General features: G+C 46.1%; 1 protein-coding gene across 6 annotated transcripts in view; it reads left to right on the top strand.

The window, feature by feature from the left end:
- Positions 1–26,945, top strand: part of DERL1 (derlin 1) — a 125,068-nt gene that overhangs the window by 11,393 nt on the left and 86,730 nt on the right. For 5 of the 6 annotated variants that reach the window (XM_060287688.2, XM_030875707.3, XM_060287689.1 and 2 more), the window contains exons 3-7: positions 2,198–2,262; positions 3,332–3,358; positions 3,902–3,997; positions 6,076–6,128; positions 7,615–7,725. In XM_060287688.2, coding sequence (XP_060143671.1) covers positions 2,198–2,262; positions 3,332–3,358; positions 3,902–3,997; positions 6,076–6,128; positions 7,615–7,725 — 352 coding nt within the window. Of the gene's footprint in view, positions 1–2,197; positions 2,263–3,331; positions 3,359–3,901; positions 3,998–6,075; positions 6,129–7,614; positions 7,726–11,154; positions 19,817–26,945 lie in introns of those variants that run through there. The other variant, XM_030875706.2, reaches the window with a different exon arrangement.

Here is a 26,945-nt window from a genome sequence, read left to right as displayed (position 1 = left end):
AGAATTGTGAATCAGTCTCACAACTGCAGGGATATAGAAGGTTGGACATTCGGTGTCAAATATCATTTTTCCTTAAATTGGCATTTGCTGTTAGGTGCTTTTTAAGAAGAGGGAAATCACCGTGTTAATACAAAGTTTTGGGTAATAGACTATTACTTCTGGAAGGGACCTAGCCCATTCCCTTAGTTTTATAAAGGAAGAACAGGAGATTCAAGCAAGTAAAGTGACTTGGCTGAGGTGAAACTGACAACCAGGACTCTGACCGCCATTATCAGGGATTGGATCCTTAAATCTACCAGAGTATATGATATTCATTCTCCCTTGCCAACTTGCTTAGCATTCTACCCCTCTGATATGATTTCATTGAGGGTTAAGCTGTGGGAGGAATTTTTTTTTATATCAGTAGTAAACTCTAGATTAAATGTGGATGATCCGTGACCACTTGTTAAAAATTGTATTATGGGGCATTTTCAAACATATACAAAAGTAGAGAGAAAGGTTAATGAACCTCTTTATTTTTTTTCCTTTTCATTTAGAGAAAACTCACCTAACGTAAAGTTCCTCATTTTAACCATTTTAAAGTGTACAACCCAGTGGTCTTTAGTATCTTCACAAAGTTGTGCAGCCATCACCACTAATTCCAGACATTTTCATCACCCCCCAAAAAATCCAAGCCAGCAGTCTCCATCCCTCCCCCTCCTCCCAGCCTCTGGCAACCACTCATCTACTTTGTGTATGGATTTGCCCATTTCGGACATTTTATGTGTCCTTCTGTGACTGGCTTCTTTCACTTAGCATAATATTTTTGAGGTTCATCATGTTGTAGCATGTGTCAGTATGAGCCCCTTTTAATCATCACTCATCTTTAACAGTTATCCCATAGCCAGTCTTTTTTTTTTTTTTTTTTTTTTTTTGCGGTACGCGGGCCTCTCACTGTTGTGGCCTCTCCCGTTGCGGAGCACAGGCTCCGGACGCGCAGGCTCAGCGGCCATGGCTTACGGGCCCAGCCGCTCCGCGGCATGTGGGACCTTCCCGGACCGGGGCACGAACCCGCATCCCCTGCCTCGGCAGGGGGACTCTCGACCACTGCGCCACAAGGGAAGCCCAGGATTATTTTTTTTTAAATGGGCTATATATATCATGTAATTGTGATGGGGTGTGGAGGGGGGGGAGTAACCGTTTGAGATAGAGGGAACTTACAGTCATTTGTTCTTTTCTCTGCCCCTCTCCTAGTCTTGCAGCTGGAGGCAAGAGGATCATCCTTAGAAGGGAGAGCTGGGCCAATGTTGATTGTTCTGCCCAGTAATAAGACAAAGCCCAGTATGTGGCGCAGCAGAAAGAACACTCAACTAGTAGTTAGACTTCACTCTGCTTCTAAAAGCCATGTGACTTTGGTCATGTAACTGTACTTCCTCATCTGCCAAAAGAGGGTGTAGGTCTTTCCTTTGTCCCTCACAGATATGGTAGGAAGAGTCAGGGCCATGGAAAGGTGTGGCTGCCCCCTATCCCCCACCATTGTTTTCCTTTGCTAGAATGTGAGGTCCTGGAAGACGGAGACCGAATCCTCTTGGTGAGCCCAGTGCCGGACTGTGCGGTAGTGCGCGTGCGTGTGTGTGTGCACGTGCGTGTGTGTGTGCACGTGCGTGTGTGTGTGCGCGTACGTGTGCGCGTGTCTCCAGTCATAACAACAGTAAGTGCTTCCCAGCCTAGTTGTGTGGAGGAGCCGCAGTGGTAGGCAGAACGGACATGGTTCCTCCCCTGACGGAGCTTATGGTCTAGTGGAGGGAGAAGGGATTAACCAGGTAATCACGAATAGGTCTCCGTCTCATGATGAGAGCCATGAAGGAAAGGCCAGCAGGCTGTGAGGGGCTTCAGCGGATGGGGTCTCAGTAGCTGTGGACCTGACTGTCCTCCCTTTGGGTTTCTTTTGGCTCGTGCTAGTTGAGCAGAGCATTTTACGGACTGGAATTCAGTTAGGGGAACACAGATTATTAGCCTTGACACCCGGGCAACTTTACTTTAGGGCTTAATTGTGGACACGGTTTTATATATTAAAATTTTCTTTTACTTCCAAGGAGTGGTTTTAAAATATTCTCATTTTGTGTTTTCTCTACAATTTTTTGAAGTATTTCTCAACATAGAAGTCTCTTTGTTCCGAAATTCTGAACCATGACATTTGGCTTATTTTTGTTTCCAGGAGCTTTTGATGGGAGGCCAGCAGACTATTTATTCATGCTCCTCTTCAACTGGATTTGCATCGTGGTATCCTTCCGTCTGTCATTTTGGGCCAGAAATAACCAGGTTTTTTTTCAGGTTTGGGGAAATGGGCAGTAATCTGCATAATATTTTAAATGATAGTATTTGCATCTTTGTTTACTATAGTTAATAGTTAAGAATCATGAAAGTTCTTGTCAAAAGCAGTAGTAAATCACATAGCCGTGGAGTGATGCATTCCCCTACCATTGCCTTTGTGGGGTTTTTCCACATTTGGTTGAGTTTTATTACTGTTCCCTCTTCTTGTTCCCAGTTCTCTGTGTTCTGGTGTGTGGCAGCTTGTTGACTGCAGCTCAGAGAGATTCCGTGCCATGAGATAGCTTTTGAAAGCTGTGGTCCTTATCAGAAAATTAATTTACAACCAGCATCCTTTCTGACTTTAGTGCTGTCTTTGTCTCGAGGTCCTAAATGGTAATTCGGTCCCTCTGTAAGTGCCTGGCTCTGGGAAAGGACACAGCATGCCTCTCTGCTTGCTGTGTGTCAACCACAGCTGTCAGCAGTCTTCCGGCCGCAGACCTTTACAGATAGTGAGAGCAGCAGAAGGGGCTTGGTGGCTCAAGTCCTGTGCACAGTTGGTGAGCTCATAATGGCTTTGGGGTTTAGTGTCCATTGAAACCTGGCCAAGAGCCAGAAAATTGTGGCACTCTGGATGCCCTTTCCCTCCTTTAAGGGAAGATAAAAAGATTGTTTTGGACTTCACCTGTGCTGTGGAGCCCTGAATGTGAACAGACGCATTATTTGTTTCAGAGGCATGTTTCACATGCCCCTCCATCTCCTAATTGAAGGAGAGCTGCTAAAATACAGTGGCAGGGCACGGAGGACACAGGCAACCAAACTGAGTCATGTGCCAAAGCAGTTAATTTCTACTATTTCCTCGTCATCGGATAGTTTAATAGCGTGTTCACAGTGAAGATTATTAGATACCTTTGTGTTCCGGGGTGTTTTAAGCAACCTGAACTATAGAAAAGTGTTTTCCTTCAGAAAACTGGAATGAAATGAACTTTTATTAGGTGTAGAATGCTTTATTTGTGTCTGATCTTTAACTTTACAAACCAAGATTACTGGCTTAGCAATGGATATGCAGGTAAGTGTCCCTTGAAACTATTTGGCCTTTCATGTGTTTCAGACTTACTGTTAATGACCTTTGACAGAAGTTTAAATTGCATTAACTGCGTGGTTAATTATATGGTATTTTGAAGCTCTTATGTGAGTTACCTAAATCATTACTGTCCTTGCTCATTTCTGGCTTCTGTATTAATGTGTGAACGTTGAAAACGATGGTTTATCCAGTGTTTTCTGTGCATGTGTGTGGATATGTATTTTTTAAAAATGGAGAATACATGGTAAGTAAAGCTTTATTGCATACTTTTTCCAAGTAACAGAGCTTGACCCTGATATTTCTGAATCCATCCCAAATAATATAATTGTGTTGTATTTTATTAGAGGATTTTAAAGCATGCATTGCATGATTAAGTAATTCTGATGAGTTGAATTTCCTTCTGCTTTTTGAATAACCATGGGAGAATTTATTTGGAGGGGAGAGGTTAAAAAGCAAAAAAAGGTAGGTTTACGCTAAGCCTCTGTTTTAAGTGCATCTGGAGCCTTTACGTGTTCGTTTCTTTTGCAGTTGCTGATGATTCCTCTGATCATGTCAGTACTTTATGTCTGGGCCCAGCTGAACAGAGACATGATTGTATCATTTTGGTTTGGAACACGATTTAAGGTACTCTAACCTAGCTGGGAAAATTTCCTTTTCATTTGTCTTTGCAGAAATCCCTCTCTTCAGCCCAGAGATGTACTTTCTGACACGTGCAGAAGAGGTCACTACAGAGCAGTAAACCGTAGGCAAGCCCCTTCTCCCCTCCTCAGTCCTGGGTTTCTTTAGCCAACCCTGAGGCCTTTGCTGACTATTACTTCTCACTCCCTCTGGAGCTCAGGCCCTTTAGGCATGTGTCCTGAGTGATCTCATGTATGTGTGTGTGGTAGGGGGAGGGGAGGAAGGACACTCATGTGGAACCCGCTCTTTCAGTCTGTTCTTACCATTGCCTCTTATGTATATTACACTTAAGCTGAAACAGATTGGTCTCCCCCGCCCCAACACTTCCCTTTGTGCCTTCTCTCACAGCTTTCCACCTGTAACATCTTTTTTATTTTCTTTCTCATGTAAATTCTGCCCATTCTTAATTTGAGTGGGGGACTAAACATATTTCCTGCCTCTCCTCCCTGGAATTGGTCTTGCCTTTGGGCTTCTGCTGTGTTCTTATAGTAGTCACTGCATTCTGCCTTCAAGCTATTGATGTGTAACCCTTTCTTTACCAGTTTGCGATGTTTTTTGCAACGCCCTTAGCTCTTAGTATGGTGTCTTGAAACTGGTAAGGGGTGTTGACCTCAAGTAAATAGGCTGCCAGATACTTCTGCAGCAAAGATGGGTTTACTTGGGATCAGTGGAGAACTGCATTTCGGGGTCTGCAACCATGGTGAGCCACGAGCAAGTCCCTACATGCAAAGGGAAGGAGAGCGCTTTTCTATAAAGAGGAAAAGGAAGTCAAGAGGTGTGGTAAACAAAGCTTTTCATTGGCTGAGTCCTTGCAGGGAAAGAAGTCTGTCTTCTTCCTCTTGGGCTCTGCTGTTGAAACAGGGCGTGAGAGCTCCCCCTTCTGGTCTCCCAACCCTACTTAATGGAGGGTTCTGTTTGCTAATTTTTTTTTTTTTACAGGGGCTCAAATGTTGAATTCATCTGGAGAGCTGTCTTACTTGGGAGAGTGTTAGTTCAAGAGATCAATGTGTAATGTGATAAAGATTCAAAGTAATTTTGTGAAATATGTAAAAGGAGAACCTAAAAAGATGGGGTGTTTTATAGCTGATTGGTAACAATTTGCTGGCAGGAGTCTTAATGTGACTCTATTATGGACCATGTTTTTATTAGCATCCATAGGACACTCATCTGCTTTCTTTTTTTTTGGTATTTATTTATTTATTTGCTTGCACCAGGTCTTAGTTGCAGCAGGTGGGCTCCTTAGTTGCGGCATGTGGGCTTCTTAGTTGTGGCATGCATGTGGGATCTAGTTCCCCGACCAGCGGTCAAACCTGGGCCCCCTGCATTGGGAGCCGGAGTCTTAACCACTGTGCCACCAGGGAAGTCCCAGACACTCATCTTCTTTCTAAAGCTATTTGTTATAATTCAGCAGGGTATGTATAGGATCTGAAAACTATGGGCAAAGTACTCTGTCTCCAATTGCTAATATCTGAATAAGTATGATGCTAGGAACCTCTCTGGTGGCGCAGTGGTTGGGAGTCTGCCTGCCAGTGCAGGGGCATGGGTTTGAACCCTGGTCCGGGAAGATCCCACATTGCTGCGGAGCAACTAAGCCCATGCGCCACAACTACTGAGCCTGCGCTCTAGAGCCTACGAGCCAGAACTACTGAGCCTGCATGCCACAACTACTGAAGCCCATGTGCCTAGAGCCCATGCTCCGTAGCAAAAGAAGCCCTCACACCGCTGCGAAGAGTGGCCTCCGCTTGCCGCAACTAGACAAAGTACAAAGACCCAACGCAGCCATAAATAAATAAATAAATAAGAAGGCTTGAAACAGTAGGAATGATGCTAGATTGTTAAAAGGAACTTTTGCAGTGACTTTCCAAAGGATTTATTTATTTATTTTTTAAACATTTTTATTGGAGTATAATTGCTTTACAGTGGTGTGTTATAAAAGCCCTTCTCAATAGAACCTTCCCCATTTCAGCCCCCTAGCAGCTGTATCCTCTGTAGGTGTATTCATGTTTGTGTGTATTCTTTCCTAGGCCTGTTATTTACCTTGGGTTATCCTTGGATTCAACTATATCATCGGAGGCTCGTAAGTGATATTAGATTTATTTAATTGCAAACTAACCCTTGGAAGACTTCCATTATTCTTTATCCTCCTTCTCTAATCTTTATAACACTTCAAAGAATCTCAACGTTGATACCTTGGTACCTTATACTTTTGAAACAATTTCATTTGGATGTAATTGATTAAAATTGCAGGGCTTTAAGCACATTTAGCACTGAATGGTTTTTTATTATTGTTGTTGTTTGTTGTTATAGTATGCTTCCATATATGTGTTTATGAATAAATATTTATTTCTGGATTCACTGTCCAGATTGAGCAAATACAGACCTAATTTTATCCAAGCCAACTCTGTGTGTAAAATTCCTGTTTTTTTAATTCTTAAGGCATTTCCAGAATGCCTTGGAAACTGCTCACCAGTCACAGAAATGCACAGATTCTCAGATGGGAAGTTTTGTCAGTGGTTTAATAGTATAGAAGTTTGGGCCAAACAGGGTCAAATTTCTAGTCTGGAATTAGACCTGAGACTTAGGAAAATCTTGAATGCATCCAGTCAGAATTTTGGAAGGAGGATTTCAAGATGCAGTTATTCTAAGAACTCCTGTTTCTTACACCACAAAATATTTTTAACATTTTTAAACGGATTTTGCTAGTGCTAGTTCTTAATGCGATGACCTCTTTGCTCTATATGGTCCTAACTTCTGCTGCATATCCACAGGGAGAAGGGAATGAATCGAGTAAACAGATTCTGTTTAGAGTAGAGCAAGTCTGGGGCTTGGTAAAACTGCCCTGCCGCCCAGAAGGGCAGAATCTGGGAGCAGTTGTAGACGGTGATTTGTCCCTAAGAGGAATCATGTTGCAGGCGGAGGCGGAGAAGGATATGTAACAGTAAGAATTGATCTGTAAAACCTTGAAGTGGCCTGTGTGTTAGCCATGGGAAGATTGAAGAAGGGCAGTGTTTATTTTAGGATTACAAGGTGAAGGTCAGCTTTCCAGAGTGATCTCTGTGATGTCTTACAGTCAGGGACCCAAGAGGTGAGGGAGACGTGATCCATGGTTCCAGGAACGAGGGAGTGGACGTTTTTCATCCCTCCTTTCCTTACTCCCATGCTTCTCTCTTGCCAGCCTTCAGTTTTACCCACGTTTTGCAAATATGCTATTCGTGACTGAAAGCGTTCAAAAGCTTGCTTTGCGGCTTGCCCCAACTCCTGAGGCAGGAAGTAGCAAAAACAACATGTTGAGGATGGGCAGGGGCTTGAAAGAGATGTCAGAGGGGCAGCTGGCCTTGAAGAGCACAAGCCCCATTGGTCCAGCAGGACGGATTTGCTTCTCATTCAGAATGCGTGTGCCTCTCAGACTTTATAAAAGGGCTGACTGTCGAGCTGTCACAGACTCCCAGCGACCAGAAGCAGGCTGCCACGAAGGATCTCTTCCCTCTGCTATTAGCTAAAACTTGCTGTGTCTCACTTCACTGCTTGAATGTCTTTAAACTCATTTGGCTCTCTGTTTGCAGGGTCATCAATGAGCTAATTGGAAATCTTGTTGGACATCTTTATTTCTTCCTCATGTTCAGATACCCAATGGACTTGGGAGGAAGGAATTTTCTATCCACGCCTCAGTTTTTGTAAGTGTTTCTTCCCCCTCTCGTTTGATAATCATCTCATTGTCCGTGTTTGTCAGCATCCTGATAAAAACTCTGTGAGGGGTGAGGTTTCCCTCTCAGTCTGATGGAGCAATGTGAGCCAACCAGGGACTTGCCCAGGTCACTGCAAGCCAAGGCCTGGTCTTCTCCTGGAGCCCTCGTAGCCAGGGGCCGCTGAGCCTAGATTCAGGTGTCCCGGGGAGCCGTGGGCCCTGCAGAGCGGGCGGCACGCCTGTGTGCATCCGGTGTGTGCAGCAGGGGGCCAGGGTGAGACAGGGTTATCAGTTTTACCTAAGATTTTGCCTGAGGAAGGGGTAAGAGGGTAAGTAGTCTCATTGGTTAGCAGTTTAAAACATCTTTATATTCAATATTATAGACCAGAATGTTTAAAGGACTTTTCAGCGTTAAAATGAGAGATGGGAGGCTTGTATAGTCCCGCCCCCTGGGAGGATGTGCGTGTTCTTTCTCTGTTTGCAGAGTTTACTAAAGTGAGGAGGCCAGGGGCACAGCTTTGGTTTCGAGACAGACTTGGGTTGGAATCCCATTCCCGTCGTCTACCAGTTCATATATTGTGAAAGTGACTTAGTAAATCCCCCAAGCTCTAGTTTGCGAGTCTGTGTGTTGCGGGGAGGCCCTGTCTCACGGGTCTGCAGGAGGTGGGCTTTACCGTTAGCAGCACAGTAGCGGATGCTCAGCAAATACAAGCTCTCAGCCTTGCTCCTGAAGTTGGGGCGGGGGGCGGGATTCTGATGAGCCCCCAGAGATGCTGACACACTTAAGCGTTCAAGTAGTGTGACCATTCTGTCAGTGAAGCAAAAGGCTGTCGAAGACGGGACAAGTGAAATCACCATCTGGGTGTCACAGCCGGCCTGACAATCACGCTTAATCTCCAGTCGGGTGTATGCAATAATAGCACTTAGAAGCTTAAAAAAAAAAAAAAAAAAAGGCAAAAAACCCTTTTCACATCTTGCTCGTTTTAATGTTTTCCAGTTTGTCATTCTTCCAGGGGGTCAATGAGGGCAGTAAACTTGAGTAGGCACCCCTTCCCTCTACTTTTATAGGTTACAGGAAGGTTTTTTATGGTGAAATACAGTATACAAACAGAGAAGTACACTATTGTTGTTTTTTTTTTTTTTTTGCGGTATGTGGGCCTCTCACTGTTGTGGCCTCTCCCGTTGCGGAGCACAGGCTCTGGACGCGCAGGCTCAACGGCCATGGCTCACGGGCCCAGCCGCTCCGCGGCATGTGGGATCTTCCCGGACCGGGGCACGAACCCGTGTCCCCTGCATCAGCAGGCGGACTCTCAACCACTGCACCACCAGGGAAGCCCTGTTTTGTTTTGTTCTGTTTTTTTCGTTAAGAGCATAAGAAGAAACTTGTTTCTCGTGTGAGCCTTGAGTTGCCTTCAGGCTAAAAAAAAACCAAATGACCAGTCTGCTTTCTAATTATCAAAGGACGCAGTAACAGCAGGTTTGGATTTTTGATCTAGGTTTATCAAGTCAGATGGCAGATGCATCATTAAAAAAAAAAATTTGTTGCTTTGCGGGGCAGCCAAGAACTATTTTACTTTAAACAGCCATATTCTGACTTAATGGCTTGGAGAGATTTCTCAATTGTGGGCAACAACGTGTATGGGATTCTAGTGGCAAAATCGACATCCCACTGGAGCCTGCCTTCCACTTGAGCTTTCCCTGTTGGTGGAAGCCCTTCTGTTAAATTTTGCATAAAGATCAGATGACAAAATGTAGCTCCTTGCAAAAGCAGTAACTGCTTTGAAATTACCATAAATCTTTGTTGATTATGTATAATTGGGTATCTTTTTATACTAATTACTTGCATTTAATTTCACTATCTGTTTAAGCAGTGGCGATGGCTTCCATATTGTCTCAGAGTAAGAAGCAAAGCAAGACAGCCTTGGTGTTGCCTTTTTTAAGTCTTCCAATTTATTACATACTTTGGAGGAATGTTATTGTGCCAGAACGTCATGAATGTTGGGAAACCAGCGCTTGGAAATACATGTTGATGTAATGATAAAACTGTATTTGTTTAAAAGGGAGGATGCGAGTTATAGAATTCTAAGTCGTATCACTATTTTGCATTCCACTTAGAAAAGTAGACAGATCCTCTTCTGTGCACAGTTATTTTTCTGTTTACAAGGGGTTTAATTGTCTTTGGGGAGGGAGCGTGCAACTAACTGGGTTGATGTAAACACATGAGGACTCCGGTCACTAACTGTTGTCACCTTAATCTCATGCTGTGTGTCCTGCGGAAGTGTGAGGTGTAGGAAGTGGTGTGGGGCACGAGCTCCAGAGTCAGGCTGCCTGGGTTTGAATCCTGTCTGTCACTTTAGAAGAGCTTTGCTCAATTCTGCCTCAGTTTTCCCATCTATAAAATGGGGTAATAGTAGGGCCAACCTCATAGGGCAGTCGTGAAGATGAGAGGCACTTATAAACATGCAGCACCTGGTGTAAGGGAGATGCTTTATGATAAGGTTGAACTCTGCAGGCTTCCTGATGTGGGCAAGTCACCCCTCGTGGTTTGCTCTTGGTGCCATGAGGGGTTTAAAAAGAGGTATCAGATCACGGTCTCTGCCTTCAAGACAAAAATTGAACCATCAGGATCTGATTAGTGGAATAGGTTAAAATACATTCTCAGTTTACTAATAGTCAAGGAAGGGAAGTAGTTAGAAAAACTATTGTGAACATAGAGTCCTGGGTTTACATTTTCTTAGCGGTTCTGGGACTTAATTTATTAATTTGTAAGGTGAGAAATCAGCTAACCTTTTCGGGCCTCAGCTTTCCCACCATCTATGAGAGAAAGATTGCAGTTGGAGGGCAAACTATGAATCAACTTTAAAACACACCCAAATTCCAAGACAGAAAGCTGTCTTCTCCGCTGTCCCTTGATGGACGCCGAAGAACCCAGCAGCATCGTGGTGATGCCGGGCGGTGCTCAAACACGCTGGCTGCAGATTTGTCCTTTGGAACTGAATTTATTTTGTATCCTTTGAGCCAGTTAGAGCCATAGTTACATAAACTAAAATGCTATATAGATGGTTCTTTCTGGTTGTTGGGCTCGTGGGTGTAATATTTTTGTTTCCATACTGTTCCTGCACGAATTGCTTTTATAATCAGGGGAAAAAAAAGTTAGAGTGTGAAGTTAGTGCGAAAGCTTAGTAAATTAAAAAGAAAACATAAAAAGTGAATGACTTCTGTGGTCAGGGCATTGAGCTAAGTGCTGAAAAGGCAAAGTGCAATAAGACATTGTCCTCAGCCTCTCCGTGGCCACAGACGAACGTAATTCAATGTGACAGATGCCGTGGGAACCCCAGGAAGGGAGATGGGATGGACAACTGCGTGGAGAAGTGACTGTGCTTTTCTCTCCTTTTGTTTCTTCCCCCCTCTGCTCTAGGTACCGCTGGCTGCCCAGCAGGAGAGGAGGGGTGTCAGGGTTTGGTGTGCCCCCCGCTAGCATGAGGCGAGCCGCCGACCAGAACGGCGGAGGCGGGAGACACAACTGGGGACAGGGCTTTAGGCTCGGGGACCAGTGACGGAGTGGCCTCTGGCCTGCCCACCAGCCCTCCACTCAGATGACGTTTCCTCCCAGTGCCGGGTGACCTTTACCACCGAGTTCTAGCTAACGCTGTTGGACCTGACCCACACTGAATGTAGTCTTTCAGTACAAGACAACAGTTTTTTAAATCCTGAAGAAAAAATATATGTTCCTCGAGTTTCGTGATTCTCATTCAAGTCCTTACTGCTAAGAAGAACAAATATCAACTGGGCAGATTTCGGAACTGACCTTAGTTTTTGGTGTCTTCTCTTCCTTTTCCATCTGAATCATGGGTTTCGGCAGGTCCCGCTCTGCTGGCACCAAGCTGGGTATCTGGCGTTGGGTCACCAGACCCCTGTCCCGGGGGCTCTTAGCTCTTTCTCGCACCCGCGCCTGCCTCCTCCTTCCCCAGCCTCACACTCCCAGCTAGAGGAGATTGCCCATGAATTGGTCCTGCCTCTGACAAGCTCGCTTTATTTGTTGGCTTTTGCCAAGGCTTGGCCACAGAGGCCTTGTTCCCAGCGTTTTACGGTGGCAGAACCGTAACCGTAGTGCAGAAGGCGGACAGCAGATGAAGAGCTTCCTCAGCTTTTGGGATAGCCGTGGCCTGATATCAGTTGCCACCATTTGCCACCTCTTCAGCTGTTCTGATAAAAAAGCACCGCTGAGTCAGTGAGGACCACAGATCGGTATTAATGAGGCCTGGAGGTCCTTGCTAGGCATTTTTTATCCTAAGTGATCAAAACCCTAGTGGAGTTGCATCTTACACAGGGGCTGTGTTTAACCGTGGGCATAATCCCAATGCATCTCGTGTAGGGCATACTGGCTCTGTGTGTACCCAGAGTAGTGGATTTGTATTGTGCTAGAAAGTTCCAAAGCACATTGGCCACAGGGAGAAGCTCTCTTTGAGAGGTGCCTGGGCATTGATTGATTTGACTTCATTCTCCTTCTGGGTGTATGTTTATTGAGTAGAGTGGAGGGAGAACCTTAAACCCTCGTTAAGTTGTCTTTTTTTTTAAACCAAGCTCCCATTCCCCACCCCCATGGCCATATGCTTCAGTTACTTGTGAGGAGGGTGCAGCTCCTCTGTATGTAGATCTTATTTAGAAGCTGTCGTAAGCACATCTAAGTGAATCACGTGATTTTGGGTGTAATGGCTTTAGAATCATCTGTGTTTGAGGAGCTTTTTTATTTCGAGTCATGAAGGTACATCAGACCATCTTCACCCACAGCTCCTTTTTTTACAGGTGGGCTTTTTCCATCAGAGCTAGGCTTGTCACCGGATAGCTTTTTGAAGGCTGCGACGTTTCACACAGGTTCTTATTTTATATTTTTATTCTGAGAGCAAACTGCTAGGAGCAGTGCTGAGTGGCTGCCATACTTTGAGTCAACTAGAGAAGGCTTTGAACATTTTGACCAGCGGTTCTGTGCAGGAGACACTGTGTGCTAAGAGTATGACTCTTCGCCCCGCTCTGAAGCAGTGACGTGTGTTATTCTAGGAAGTGGGGATTTGAAATCCGCTCCTCGTTTTTCATGAAGTTTGTTCGAGTGTACCTCTTCATATTTAATTTATATGGCAAAATAGGCGGCGGGGAGAATCTGAACCCTAACTGTCATATGTTTGCTGTTGACCTGTGGCCAGAATAAAATTTACTTGTAAAATTTTAGAAACCCTTCTTCCTGTTACGTCATACTTGCACTCACTGTGCAGGAGTGGAGACTCATTGTATGTGTAAGAAGATTCTCACGGTAAGTGAGCTAGTCTCCTACACGCTGTCACAGCAGCTCAACTGCCTGAGAGCAGTAGTCTTTCTGAAGGTTACAAGTATTCCTTAGAATTCTTCAGTTCAAGGCAAAATGTTCATTAAATTCTTCCTCTTAAACACATTTAAGAAGCTGATAATTTTTATTAATTTTGTCTGGATTACCTATCTTTGGGGAATAACTTTAGCTAAGCAAGCTATTTGAGATTTGATTTGGCAAGGCAAGACATGACAGCAGATTCTCTTTGTGAAAGAAAATAAATCCTAATTTTGTATAGAGAAATTCCCGTTTTGTAACTAATCCTTTTTATTGGTAAGAATTGTAAATTAAAATGTACAGCTTCATGGTTGTATGTCTTAAGTTTCTGTATCCCTACTCTGCTGACTCTTTTAGATATGACGTAATTTATGTAGCTAGTCATCTCTTGGTGGGCATTGAGGAGTGTCCAGTGTGTGTTGCTATTATAGCCGCACAGCAAACTTTTTTTTTTTAAATTTTTTTTTGGCTGCGTTGGGTCTTTGTTGCTGCGCGCAGGCTTTCTCTAGTTGTGGTGAGCGGGACTTCTCTTGTTGTGGAGCACAAGCTCTAGGTGCGCGGGCTTCAGTAGTTGCAGCATGCGGGCTCAATAGTTGTGGCTCACGGGCTGTAGAGCGCAGGCTCAGTAGTTGTGGCGCATGGGCTTAGACGCTCCGTGGCATGTGGGATCTTCCCTGACCAGGGCTCGAACCCGTGTCCCCTGCATTGGCAGGCGGATTCTTAACCACTGCGCCACCAGGGAAGTCCCAGCAAACATTTTTGTACCTCCTTCTGTTCACGTGTTGGAAAATACCTGTAGGATTAATTCTTGGAAGCAGGATTTTTAAGTTTTCATTATAAGGAAGCAGGATGCTTCAGAACATTGGGTTAGGGGTTATATCTGATTGTAGTATGCTGTGTAGCATTTTTGTCACCTCCACCCATGGGTCTGAGTCTTGGAACTGGACAGAATTAGTTTAATCCCCTTTCTGTATTTTCTTTCTAAGGATCCATGGACTGTGAAAGGCAGGTGCAGTGACACTCCTGAACCATCCAAGTCTAGCCCCGGCCTTAGGCAGGCTCTCTTCCTTCATCACAAGTTGGGTGATGGGAAGGAACAGGGCTGTGCACCCCTATTCTGGTGCTGGAGAAACACCGAGAAAATAGGAACAGTCCTGCTTGTTTTGGAGGATAGCACATTGCCAGTATCACTGTGTTCTAAGCTACCTTTTGAAGAACACGGATGTAATAGGTGATGCTGCAGCTGCCAACAGCTGCATCTGTTGCCAACTCTTTCTGAGGTCCCGGCCCCTTTGAAATTTTCAACATTCACTTAACAAACCTTAACCTTTGGAAAAATTCACCCCTGTCTGCTTGGACTTCTCACCGTTAGTATCTTGAAAGGCTGGGCTGAGAGAATATGTGTCTCCTGGCAGTTTGCTTGCTTTCCAGAGTGGCTCTGGTGATTCTAATTGGAATTGAGGGGAATATCATGTCATGTAATTCCTTCCATGTACGGTTTATGCCCAGAACGCTTCCCCGTGCTCCTCCTATTTTCCCACCACTGTTCCTTAGGGTAGAATCCCATTTTCTACAGCACACCTGGGTATTGTTTTTTTTTTTTTTAAATTAATCTCTCCCCTTTCTTTTTTCTTTTTACATATTTGTTGATTTATTTTGGCTGCACCAGGTTTTCGTTGCAGCACATGTAGGATCTTCGTTGTGGTGTGCAGGATTTTTAGTTGCAGCATGCGAACTCTTAGTTGCGGCATGTAAACTCTTTAGTTGTGGCATGCATGTGGGATCTAGTTCCCCGACCAGGGATGGCCCGGGCCCCCTGCATTGGGAGCACAGAGTCTTACCCACTGGACCACCAGGGAAGTCCCCTCACCTGGGTATTGAGCGTTAATGTGACAGGTACTTCACGAATAATTTAAGCCTCCAATCTCTGGTTTCCAATCTGGCTATACGTGCGAATCACTTGGGGCTTTTGAAAAATGCAGATTTCTTGTTTCGTTTTCATTCTGCATCTTTTTCAAGTTCCCAGTGATTCTGATATTCAGCTGGGTTTGGGAATCAATGTTTAAACCCGCTTGTGAAGTAAGTAGTATTATCCCCATTTCCCAAATAAGGAAACTTGAGAGATTAAGTCATTTAAGAGCAAGCGGCTAGAAGTTACCAAAGATAAGATATGAACTCAACTCTAAGTTAAGACCTCTGCTGCTGCAGTTGAGGAAGCCAACGTTGAGAATCTGGCATTAAGTGACGAAAAAGATTCTTTCTTGCCAGGCTGAAGGCAGGCCAACATGTTGGGAAACATTAGTTGAAGGTATAAATTGCTATCATCCCTGGGGGGGAATTGCCTTGTAGCCTGGGAAGAAAAAAACATATATTAATATGATATTAATAAATAATATAATATAGTGTAACACAGTGTCTGCTGAGTGGTGCCTGGGCAGATGCAAATAGAACCTAATCTCTGTCTTCACAGCGTGTTCTCTCCACGAAGGCACACAGCTTGGCCGGTAGTAGGTACTCACGTATTTGTTGACTAGGTGAGCACAAATTATAATACAACTTGATAAGCTGCTAGAGTAGAAATAAGTAAAAAGTTGTATTGGATAGAGGGGTTAGGTCTTGAAAAATCGATGGGAAATTCCAGGCTGAGAAGGAGAACGAATGAGCAGTGGGAACCATTGAAAGATTTTCACATTTGTTCCTTAAAAAGTGACTGGCTGAAGCATTGGGAGGCGGGGAGAGGGCTGAGAGGGGCAGCTGAAGATCAGGTGACTGAGCTTTGAGTTTGTTGCTGCGGCGCAGACACAAGGCCGTGGGTCGGTATGAGGTTGGCCTGAACCAAGGCCGTGGGATTGGGGGCTGGGGGCTGGATCGGAGAGACCTCTGTGAGGGAACTGCTGGGAGTTAGTGAGGAAAAGGGGGGCTTGGGAGCACAGGACATCAGGACTCAGGATACGTTTCCCATAGAAACGAGTTTGGTTAAAAAATGCTATACATGGTGCAGCACACTATAGATAATTGGGTGCCAGTGGACCAGCCTGGAAACCTAGCCACTATTTCTAAGTGTATTTCTGTGGAAAAATAAAGTTTTATTATTATGAGCTCTAAATCCATGAATGGGAAAATAAACTTTTCGAACATAACCTCTTCCTGAGTTGGGGACAGCTTTCCAGAAGGCCCCAAGTGAAAGAGAAACAATTCTCTTGACTCCTGTCGTCCACCCTGTCCCCCTCCTTCAGGTCTCCCCGTCTTTTACATCATTTCCTCAAGGAGAGGCCTATCTAGGGTTGTAGGCGAGGTAGAATGTCTCCCCATAGGGTCCACTGGCACCCTGCTCTCTGATGAGACTCATCCGTCTATAATCATTTTTTTAATGTCTCTCTCCTGTGGTCTGTTAGCATCTTGGGGGCAGTGACTGCACCTGATTCAAGGCTGTGTTCCCAGTCCATAGCACGGTGCCTGCCGCAGACAGGTGCTTCTGTGTTCGAGGCGCTGAACTAAAATTTGGACCGGGTAAGAGGTTGCGTAGGAATTTGGCCTATTTAGGGAGAGAGCGGATGGCCTGGCCTCCTAGGAGCCTTAATGGGTTGGGGGGTGTGGGGAGGTTGTCGTACAGGGGAATCAAGCCTCCTGAAAGAGGATGTTGGAAGAGGTTGGAGATACTGGGAAGAATGGATTCAAAGTTGAGAAACTTTTTAAAATGGCAGTTAATAGCTTTTGTTTGCAGTTGTGTAATTGCCTGCTAATGGGTGTGGGTACTTGGGGTGATTTGGGCAAAAGGAGACTCAGTATAGACCGAAGGCAGGCGGAAACATTTGGGAAGATTAATCGAAGGTATAAATTTAGCTTTCTGTCCCTCGAGGACTTCTGTGGCCTGTACAAATGCGTATGCATTTAGCGAGAAGGAGAAACCCCTGCCATGGCGTCGGGGGCCAGAGAGACCCCCAGGGAGTGCGGGATTGAATTCAGGTGCAAGCCTGCAGGATCACTTAGGAAGTGTTTACTAAGCGCGATGTGTCATTTGAAGCCTCAGCCTGACCCAGATGAACTTGATCCCCCTCTCTCCTCAGTCAGTGTGTTGGCCTTTTCCTGAGGGCTGGCACTGATAGAGCGAGTATCCTTGTTAACGATGGGCAATCACTGTTAGCTTAAGGGAGACTTTGGGTTTTGATGGAAACTGTCCTGATACAGAAGTTGTAAACCTGGTGCTTAGGATATAAGATGCATCTGTCCCCATAACCAGGCCCTTGTCCCCTGGAGGTTGCCCCCTTGCGGGGGGAGGAGGGACTGGGACTTTTCATGATCCTTTCCATCAGTTAGGGTTCTTTGATTTCAGGTACCCAAAAAGGACTCTGGTTAACTTAAGCAAAAGGGAATTTATCGGAAGGGTATAGACTTATCTCAGAGATTCCAAGGATCTGCTGAGAAGCCTGACACGGAGAGTGTATCAGGGATCCAGGGACCAGGAACCGATCTTACCTAAATCAGCTCCACCCTTTATTCTGTGCTTGCATCTCTCCCTTTACGATTGAACTCCTGGGTCTTAGTGACCTCACTTTGGCCTTAAGTCTCCCTGTTAAGAGGGGAGAGGTAATTTTCCAAAAGCAAAGCAAAGCGCTGTTGCATCATAAGGGGGAAGAGGGTGCCGGATGCCTGAAAAGCCCTGGCTGGCCCACTGGTGCGTGTAAACCACACGTGTGACCTCCTGGAGGAGCGTCTGGCTTTCCCTCAGGAAGAAGGCGGGTGCCCTGGATGAGAACAGTATTCAAAATGCTTTCTATTCACTAGATCATTTAAACCTTACAATTACTCATTTTGAAAGTTATTATTTAAACCATTGCACAGATGAAGAAATGGGGTCCTAAGAAGTTAAATTATCTGTCCAGGGTATGATGGAGCCAGGATTCAGATCCACCCAATTCTGCTTGAATGTAAGTTCTTGCTTGTTTGTTGATATCATACTGAGCTAACAAAGATAAATATAAAATTCATAAAATTTAAATGGAAAGGAGTTCGTGTTTTGTCACACTAAATGCAATATGAAGCCATTAAAGGACTTCAAATCAAAAAGTAAATTACATAAATTACTAATATCAGTCAAAATGGAACCTAGGATGAATTAGGTATTCTATTTTATAGAAAATAATGTTATTTTATTAATATGTGTAATGTAGCTAAATGACCGGAAAGGAATAGGTAAGAGGCATGATGAAAACAAATAGACATTTCTAAATTAACTACCCCCCAAAATTCCCTAATCAGTCTCTAGATAAAGTATCTTTTCCCGGCTTCTTCCTGTCCAATCTTGTGATTCTGTAATACCTCCTGTAAATTATTGTTCTTAACTCAACAGTGATTGCCCAATTCTATATAAAGAGGAAAACACTTGCCGTTCATATTATCCATATTATTGCTTCAGTATCTCCTCCCATCTCCTGTCTCCAGCTCGTCTACAGAGCATAAGCAGTGTAGATTTTGCTGAAGATTTTTGGGGGGTTAGGCATGGAACATCTAGGGAAAGTGACTCCCCACATTCTTGAGAGCAGGGACTGTGTCGGTCTGTTCACCACCACATCCCCAGTACCTAGCGCAAAGATTGGCATGCATAGCTTCTTTTCTTTTTTTAAAATTTATTTATTTACTGATTTATTTTTGGCTGCATTGGGTCTTCGTTGCTGCATGCGGGTTTTCTCTACTTGCGGCGAGCGGGGGCTACCCTTCGTTGTGGTGTGCAGGCTTCTCATTGCGGTGGCTTCTCTTGTTGTGGAGCACGGGCTCTAGGCACTCGGGCTCAGTAGTTGTGGCTTGGGGGCTCTAGAGCACAGGCTCAGTAGTTGTGGCGCATGGGCTTAGTTGCTCCGCGGCATGTGGGATCTTCCCGGACCAGGGCTCGAACCCGTGTCCCCTGCACTGGCAGGCAGATTCTTAACCACTGCGCCACCAGGGAAGCCCCAGGCTTCTTGACATAAATATTCGTTGAAGGAGTGAATCCATTTCATAACCTAAATTCCCTTCAGCTATCAACTGGCTCCCTGCCTTTCTCTTCATCCTCTCCTCATGTGGCTTTTCCAGTCCCCTCTAATTCCTTGGTCAGTTTAGCTCTGCCTCCAAAACGCTTTACTCAGCAAAATAAAAGCCTTGCAGTTAATCAGACCTACTCACCTCAGAAAGGCTTACCAAAGTTATTCAGTAGATAAAAAGTAAGACTCTTGGTCAGTGAAGCAGGGGAATTCTGCTGCTAAAAATTTAAGATCATTTCATTACGTACAAACTCCCCAAGTTCTGATACGCACCCTGTAGTGCATTGAATGGTGGCCCCCAAAAGATATGTCCATAGACTAATTTCCAGACCCTGTGAATGTGACCTTATTTGGAAAAAGGGTCTTTGCAGATGTAATTAAGGGTCTTGATGAGGCGATCATCCTGGATTATCTGGATGAACCCTGAATCCCATGACAAGTGTCCAATAAGAGACACACAGGGGATATTTAACAGACAAAGAAGAGAAGACACAGACACACAGAGGAGAAGGTGATGTGAAGACAGGCAGAGATGGGCGTGATGTGGCCAAAAGCCAAGGAACACCTGAAGCTCCCAGAAGCTGGAAGAGGCAAGGCACAGAATCCTTACAGATTTTGGAGTGAGTGTGGTCCCGCTGACACCTTGATTTTGGATTTCTGGCCTCCTGAACTGTGAGAAAATAAAGCTCTGTTGTTTTACACTATCAAGTTTGTGGTGATTCGTTACAGCAGCCCTCGGAAATGCATACACCTCCTATAAAGTGCTGTAGTGAACTGCCAGCTGTCTTCTCTGAATTTCTTAAATGCAGTGTGCCTCTTTCTGCCTTTCACACCTGGAACGCTCTCAGAATCCCTGACCTAGCAAGATGTCTTGGAAATCATATTTGGAAATCATATTTCACCTGACTGGTTCAGGTGAACCAGTCAAGCACTGTCTAAGGCAGAAAGGCAGAAAGTTTGACCACGAGTGTCCCACCAGCTAAGGTCACCTGAATGCATCTCTTTGCTTCCTGAGAAAGCTTTAACTAATTTAGAAGCTGACCACGAGGCTTCTCTCGGCATCCCAGTGTCTGTCTACTTTTGTCATAGGCAAAAATCATTGGCAAAACATTGCAAAAATGCAATTTTGGATTTCTTATATAAGCTCAAAGATCCGTTAGGCTAGGGGTTCCTGAAAAGATTATCTAAATCACAGATTTTTCCAGTGATTTTTAAGCATGGAACTCTGCCTTAATGAAATCCAAATCTTATATGTAAAAGACAAAGGTGAAGCGGATCTAAATTGGGAAGGAAGAGAAGGGTCACAGCTAGTGCTGGCTCAAACCCACCCCCTATCTCAGTCCCTTTTCGCTCCTGCTAAAAAAAAAAAAAAAATCCCTTCAAATATCCCTGACTTCTGTTGTTAAAAAATGATTTGTCTAAATTGGTCTCATTTGTGTACCATGGCTACAGAGAACAGGTCCTTTCCTAGTCTTTGTTGGTTTTTTAGGGACCAGTAAATCTCTCTCCCCTTTTCCTTCTCAGTTTGGAATGACCAAGAGGTAATTACAGTTATTAGATAGAGATAAAAATGTTAGCTTCATTATTGAGAAAAGCTAGGTTGGAAGACATGGTAAGGGGGTGTAGTCATGTGGACATCCTAAAACAGAACCTCAGAATTTGAGAGTCCCTGGTCCCTGGCACAGCATGGCAGGGACAGGACAGCCTACTGCTGACCACAGGGAAGAACAGAGGCCTGATTGGCTTCACACAGGCTGAGGTCAGTTCCTACATCTGCTCACCAATCACATAATTCTTTCCCTTGGGAGAAAAATTAAAGAGTTTCTTGTTTACTTTTCCTTCCTGGGAAATTCCCTCTCCTCTAGGGAAATGTGAGGAGGGAGGAATAAGTATTTCTCCTTGAGCATGTTCACTTGCATCCCCATTGACAAGACAAGAGAAGTTTCCACTTGGAAACCCAGGACCCAAATGGCATCTTTTAGGAAGACGAATTGTGTATTAGAGTCAGGCTAACAGCTGTAACAAACAGTCCCCAAGTCTCCATGGCATATCACGACAGAGGTATGTTTCCCGTTCACATCACAGCCCACTGTGGGCAGGCAGGTGCGATGGCAGGAATGAGGAGGGGTGTCTGCTCCATGCGCTTATTCAGGGACTCAGTCTCCTTTCGTTTCGTGCCATGACCGTCAGTACCCCCGGGCCCTCCTGGGACCTCAGAGCCCTCCACTGAATTCTTTGCAGTGGCGAACAGATTGAGAAACAGAACAAGTGGAGGATCGTGTAGGAGATTTAGGGGCCAGGCTGGAAGTAGGATTCCTCATTTCTGCCCACATTCCATTGGTCAGCACTCAGTCACGTGGTCCCAACTAACCCCAAGGGAAGCTCAGAAACATCAATCTTCCTGGTGGCATAGAAGGTACATCAAAGAGGTTGAGAGAACACAAAGCATTGCCTCAGCACAGTATCACATAAACACAACCCAACCACCAAAGCAGTTTCACAGTGATTCCAATCTTGGAGAAGTCCAAAGAACAGACGCGCTACAATGCTCCTGCTTCTCAAAACTATTTTATTGTATTTGGTACACTTAGAAAATCGCACACAGCCTAAGCATAGGGCTTGATGAGTTTTTACAAACTGAGCATACCTGTATAACCACCACCTGGATGAGAATGACACCACCAGCCCCCAAGAAGCCGCCTAGAGTTCCCTGTCAGTCAACAAGACCTCCAGGTGAGCCACTGTCCTGACTTGTAACCACGAAGATTACTTTTTGCCTGGTTCCGAATATTCTATAAATGGAATCATGAATTCTTTTGTGTCTGGCCTCTTTTATTTACCATTATGCTTGCGGGAGCCATTCACCTTGTTGTGTCTAATTGTCCCACTTTCCTTCTTGTTGCTGTAGAGTATTCTGTATAAACACGCCATGATTGATTTATTCATGCTACTGTTGATGGGCATTTGGGTAATTTTAGGATAAAGCGAGCTGTGCAGCTGTGAACATTCTAGTGCACATCTTTTGGTGAACGCAGGGACACGTTATCTGCTGTGTAGGCACCTCCTATACCTCGTTCCTAGAAGTGAGAATCCTTGGATCACAGAGTACGTGCAAGTTCAGCTCTGGTAGAAACGACCAGTTTCGCAAAGCGATTGTACCCCCTCTCTACCGTGGTGTGAGGTACGAGGGTGCCAATGTCTTTCTTTCCCCGGAGTTTCTTAAAATCCTCACTCTGCTTTGTTTCATTTTGACCCCTACACCTGTAGTAGAACCCCTGACTCCCCACCTCCAAGAAAACTTCTTCCCAAACCGGAATCTTTGAATCTCAACTTTTCTCCACCCACCCCGCTTTCACTTTCTTGTTTCTAGTTTGGTGCCTCTCGGCCATCATTCTCCGATTCTCTACCCCCCAGACGTGGGAATAGGCCTGGCTCAAAGGAAGCAAAGCGGTGGTGGGACGGGGCTGGGGGAGGAACTGAAAATCTAAAGATAAAATTTCCTTTAGAGATGGAGGGGGTGTGTGTGGGGGGGAGCTGGCAACACTCACACATTAATAATTTTTGTATCTGTCACACAGAGAAAGAGAATTAAAGAAAACCCTTCGAAATCATTGAGATGAACAGTCTGCAGGAGTGTGGGCTCTTATTAACATTCACATCCACATGGTGTGTGATGGGCGGGGAGAGTCGGGTGCTAAAGTGAGGAAGTGAACTCTCCTAGATCCCACCAGTCCAGCCCCTTAGGGTAGAGCCGTGGCAGGGTGAGGCAGGGGGCTGGGGGGAGTAGGGCCTGCTGAAGAGGGTGTTGAGCAAAGGCCACTGGAACCTAAGAGCAGCCCTGTGCTGGGAAAGGTCACCGGTTGTAGCTCGAGCTTCTCGGTGGCCTTGATTCATGTCCAAGTTGGGGGGGTGGGCATCGAGGCAGCTGAGCATCCCCTGCTCTCTGGAGAAATGCGTAATCATTCATCAGCATCACCGGGCTCCACTCAGACTAAGTGGCCTCTTGTGATTAGGAATGGGCCCTTGAAAAAGAAAAACGCAGCCTTTTAGCATGTTAAGTGTGTGCATTTGACAATGGCTTTCTTGATAGCGGTGGGGGGTTCGGAGGGGAGTCCAAATGCAGGGCCCTGAGTGTCTGTGTTTGTGTGTGTGTGTGTGTGTGTACCGGGAGTGCAGGCCTGGCTTCGGGGCCTGAGGAACAAAGCCCATTGGAGGAGTTGTGGGCCTGGCCTTCGTGGTAGGAGATGAGACGGTCCACCCGGCAGGTTGAATTCTGATGGGGCGCCTTTCTCTGGGTAAGAGCTGGAACTTCCAGGAATGGTGAGGGCAGCTGGGGACTGGCTTCTCTCTCTGACTTCGGAGTCACGTGGTCGGTCCTGACACCTGGAAGGCCCGAGTTAGAAGGAGATAATCCAACTCCCACCTTGGAAGGCTGTTAAATCAGGTAGGACGTGTAATCATTTAACTCTGCTCAGAAATGTTCATTTAGCTCTGCTCAGAAATGTTAGTTCTCCTTCCCTTCCCAGCCATGAACTCATGTAATCCTCATGGTTACCCTCTGAGGGTAGCACTGTCCTCGTGCTGCAAATGAAGACGCTGGGGCTCAGAGGAAGCCAGAGACCACCGCCCCTTCCCAGTTAGAGGCAGGATCCAACTCCCACCTTCTGTGTATTCAGTGTAGACTGGGGAGTCCAGCCGACCTGGGTACCACTGACACTGCCCTTTACCAGCCCTAGAACCTCGAGCCAGTTATTAAACCTCCTTGAACCTCAGTTTCCTCAGCTTTCTGAAGGATGAGAATCAGGTTCGTGTGAGAATTCAGTGAGCGAATGTTCGGGGAGCATTTGGTGTGGAGACTGTCCACAGCAAACATTAGTTTCCCTGCCTTCAGATCAATCATCAATTTGACCCTCACAACAGCCCGATGAGGTTGACGCTGTTATAGATGTGGAAACTGAGGCTCAGAGAGGTGCTGACCATCACTCTGCCGTGTCCTGCAGTGATGCAGCAGCTGTGGCACTTAGGACCGACCTGCCACCAAGGGGGTGTTAATTACAGGGGAGACTGTGGGCCCAGGCAGTCACCTTAAATTCCACCTTTGGAAATGATTCTACTTGCTTTAAAGCCAGTTTGGGGAAACGTTTTTTCCAAAAAAAATTACCCTTTATTTTTCCTATAAAAATCTCAGTTGGCCCCAGTTCTGCCTTCCCTCGTATGACTGTCTACACTGCAATGAAGGTCAGGTGTGAAGAACGCTGAGAACAGCATTATTTATAATAAGCCTCGACTAGAAACCACCCAGTGTCCTCTGGCAATAGAATGGGTTAATTGTGCTCTATGCCTACAATGGAATAGTCTACAGCTAGGAACACGAACAAAGCACTGCCATAGGTAGCAACGGGGGCCAATCTCAGAAACATAATATGGAGTGAAAGAAGGCAGGTGCAAAAGGATATACAAAATGATTCCACTCATATAAGACTCAAGAATATGCAAAACGAATCCATGGTCTTAGAAATCGGTACATTTAGAGAGGAGGCAAGTTATTGGGAGGGGCCCTTGCGGGTGCACCTGGGGGTACTGGTAATATACTTATTGATACGGGTGATGGTTCACTTTATAAAAATGTATTGAGCTGTACACTCATGATTGATACACGTTTTGTCAGGACATTATACCTTAGCTTTAATGCTTGTTTAAAAAGATTATCGGGTAACTGGAAGAACCACTGGGAAGGCTGGAGAAACAGGCTTGAGGCTGAGCTCCTGGCAATGACATTCATAACTCTGCTGCAGAATTGATGTGATAAGGAAACTGTCCCCGCTGGGCACCTGCTGTAGCAGTTGCACCACCCCAGCCCCTTCCACACTAGGAACTCGGTCTGACTGTAGTGGGAACGCTGCCCCACTGCCAACGCCCCTCGTCCAGAGCACGGGCGCTGCGTCTCCCTCACTTCCGCCTTGCTTCTGTCCTGTTCGCTCCCGCTGGCTGTACTTGATTTCTGGAGGGGGTGCTTGCTTCCAGCCGCAGGGGAGGCTGGCAAAGTGAGATCGTAACTTCCATGTTGAGGTAGAAGCGAGGAACTCTGCAGAGGTATGGAGACCGCCGAGAGGCGTGGGACGGCCACAAAGCAAGCCAGTGTCCACTGTGCTCAAGGCCAGAGCCAGGGCCTTTTGGGAACAGCACCTTAGTCTTGGATGACCCTAGCGATGTACAGGTTTTGTCTGTTGGTGTTCAGCTTGATACCTGCCCTTTGGTACTTTTTCCTGTACTACTATGTCTGAGGGACTGTATTTTCCAGACTCCCTTGCTAGCTGGGTTTCAGTTAATTACTGCAATGAAAGGCACCTGTGTGAGATCAGAAGTTAGACGTTTGTTTTTCCTCTGGCAGCAGCTTTGCAGTGCCTGGGCTCCTGGGCTCTGGGTAACACCACTTTCCTCCATGTGTGTCTTCAGCCCTCCCACACTTGTTATGAATTCTCTGTAGTCACCCCAGCCCAGTGTTCCCGATGGACATGGACCTGTACCCACAGACACCTGAAGAACCGTGAGGCTGGGGGAGAATCAAGCCTTTCCCACCACCCCAAGGGCCCCCCCTTAGAGTCGTGGAGCGGTTAACGTGTCACTGGAGGGGCCTGAGCAGTGTCTGCTCGTCTGGATCTTAGGCTGGTGGGCTCCGCCCGGGGATGCCAGAGCCCAGGACGTGTGACGGGAGAACAAAGGTGCTGGGGACCAGTGCTGATCCGGAGTCAGGTGGACCCGGGGGCCGGTCCTCTCGTCGCCACCTCCCAGTGTCCCTCTCAGGCCGCTCCTGTAGCTGCTCTGGGCCTCAGGTTCCCCATCTATAAAGTGGGTAGACTAATACCTACCCCGAGGGTGGTGGGGAAGCCATGTAGAAAAGTGCACGTGAAAGCCCTTTGCAAACTGAAAGAAGGGAGTGGCTTTTCATGCGGAAGGAGTGCCCTTAGGCCTCAGAGAAGGACACTTCAGCTGAGGAGCGACCGGGACCTTCTCGTCCTGCTGATGGGAGTCAGTGGCTCCCGTGAGAGGGTGAACGTGCACATGTCTGTTTGATCCGAAACGTGCATAGGCCTGGCGCTGTGCTGGACGGGGGTCACTAAGGTGGAAGAGACTTGTCTCCACCCTGAAGGAGCCCTACTGGGAGACACACGCAACCCGGCGGATCACAAGCCAGCGTGAGAGATGCATTGAAGGGGTGAGTAGAGGTTGAGAACTGGGGGATGATGGGGCTGGAGGGTGAGGCCTATCACATCCTGCTAAGTAAGGGGTTTGGATTTACTGGGCACATTCTCTGCCCCAGGAGAGACCCAGCTAGCCGTGGGCCCAGCTCCAGGCTGATTTGTCAGCTCCAAGTGCCAAGAGTGGGCACGTCACCTGTTCTGAAATCTTAGGCACGTAAGGCGCCGGGGCAAACGCTCTCTCTACTTTGTCCGGTGTTACCCTGAGCTGCCTCCGGGCCCCGTGGACTCTGGCTGCGGCTCTCCGCAGGAGGAAAGCTGCAGGAGTGGAAGCAATCCCTCCCAGGACCCGCTCCACCCTCTGTTCACCTCTTGTCCCTGATCTTGATAAAATCTGAGGTCCTCTGTCTTCTCGGTTCGTCAAGCCAGGCAGGAAGGAGCATTGTGATTTCCCACCGGTCCTCCAGACAGGTGATCCTCATGTAGAGGAGACCAGATGGGCTCACACAGGTGTTTTCTAGGTTGTCTTTCCGTCAGAGAGTTAAAAACCCCATCAGCTCTGCGAAGGGGAGGCAGATGGAAGCTAAGTAGGAGAGAAAGCGAGAAGCGGGGAAAGCTTGTTATCAGCGTGTTT

This window comes from Globicephala melas, chromosome 17, assembly GCF_963455315.2.
Source record: "Globicephala melas chromosome 17, mGloMel1.2, whole genome shotgun sequence".
Classification (NCBI taxonomy): Eukaryota; Metazoa; Chordata; class Mammalia; order Artiodactyla; family Delphinidae; genus Globicephala; species Globicephala melas.
This window is presented reverse-complemented; position numbering and strand designations above follow the sequence as displayed.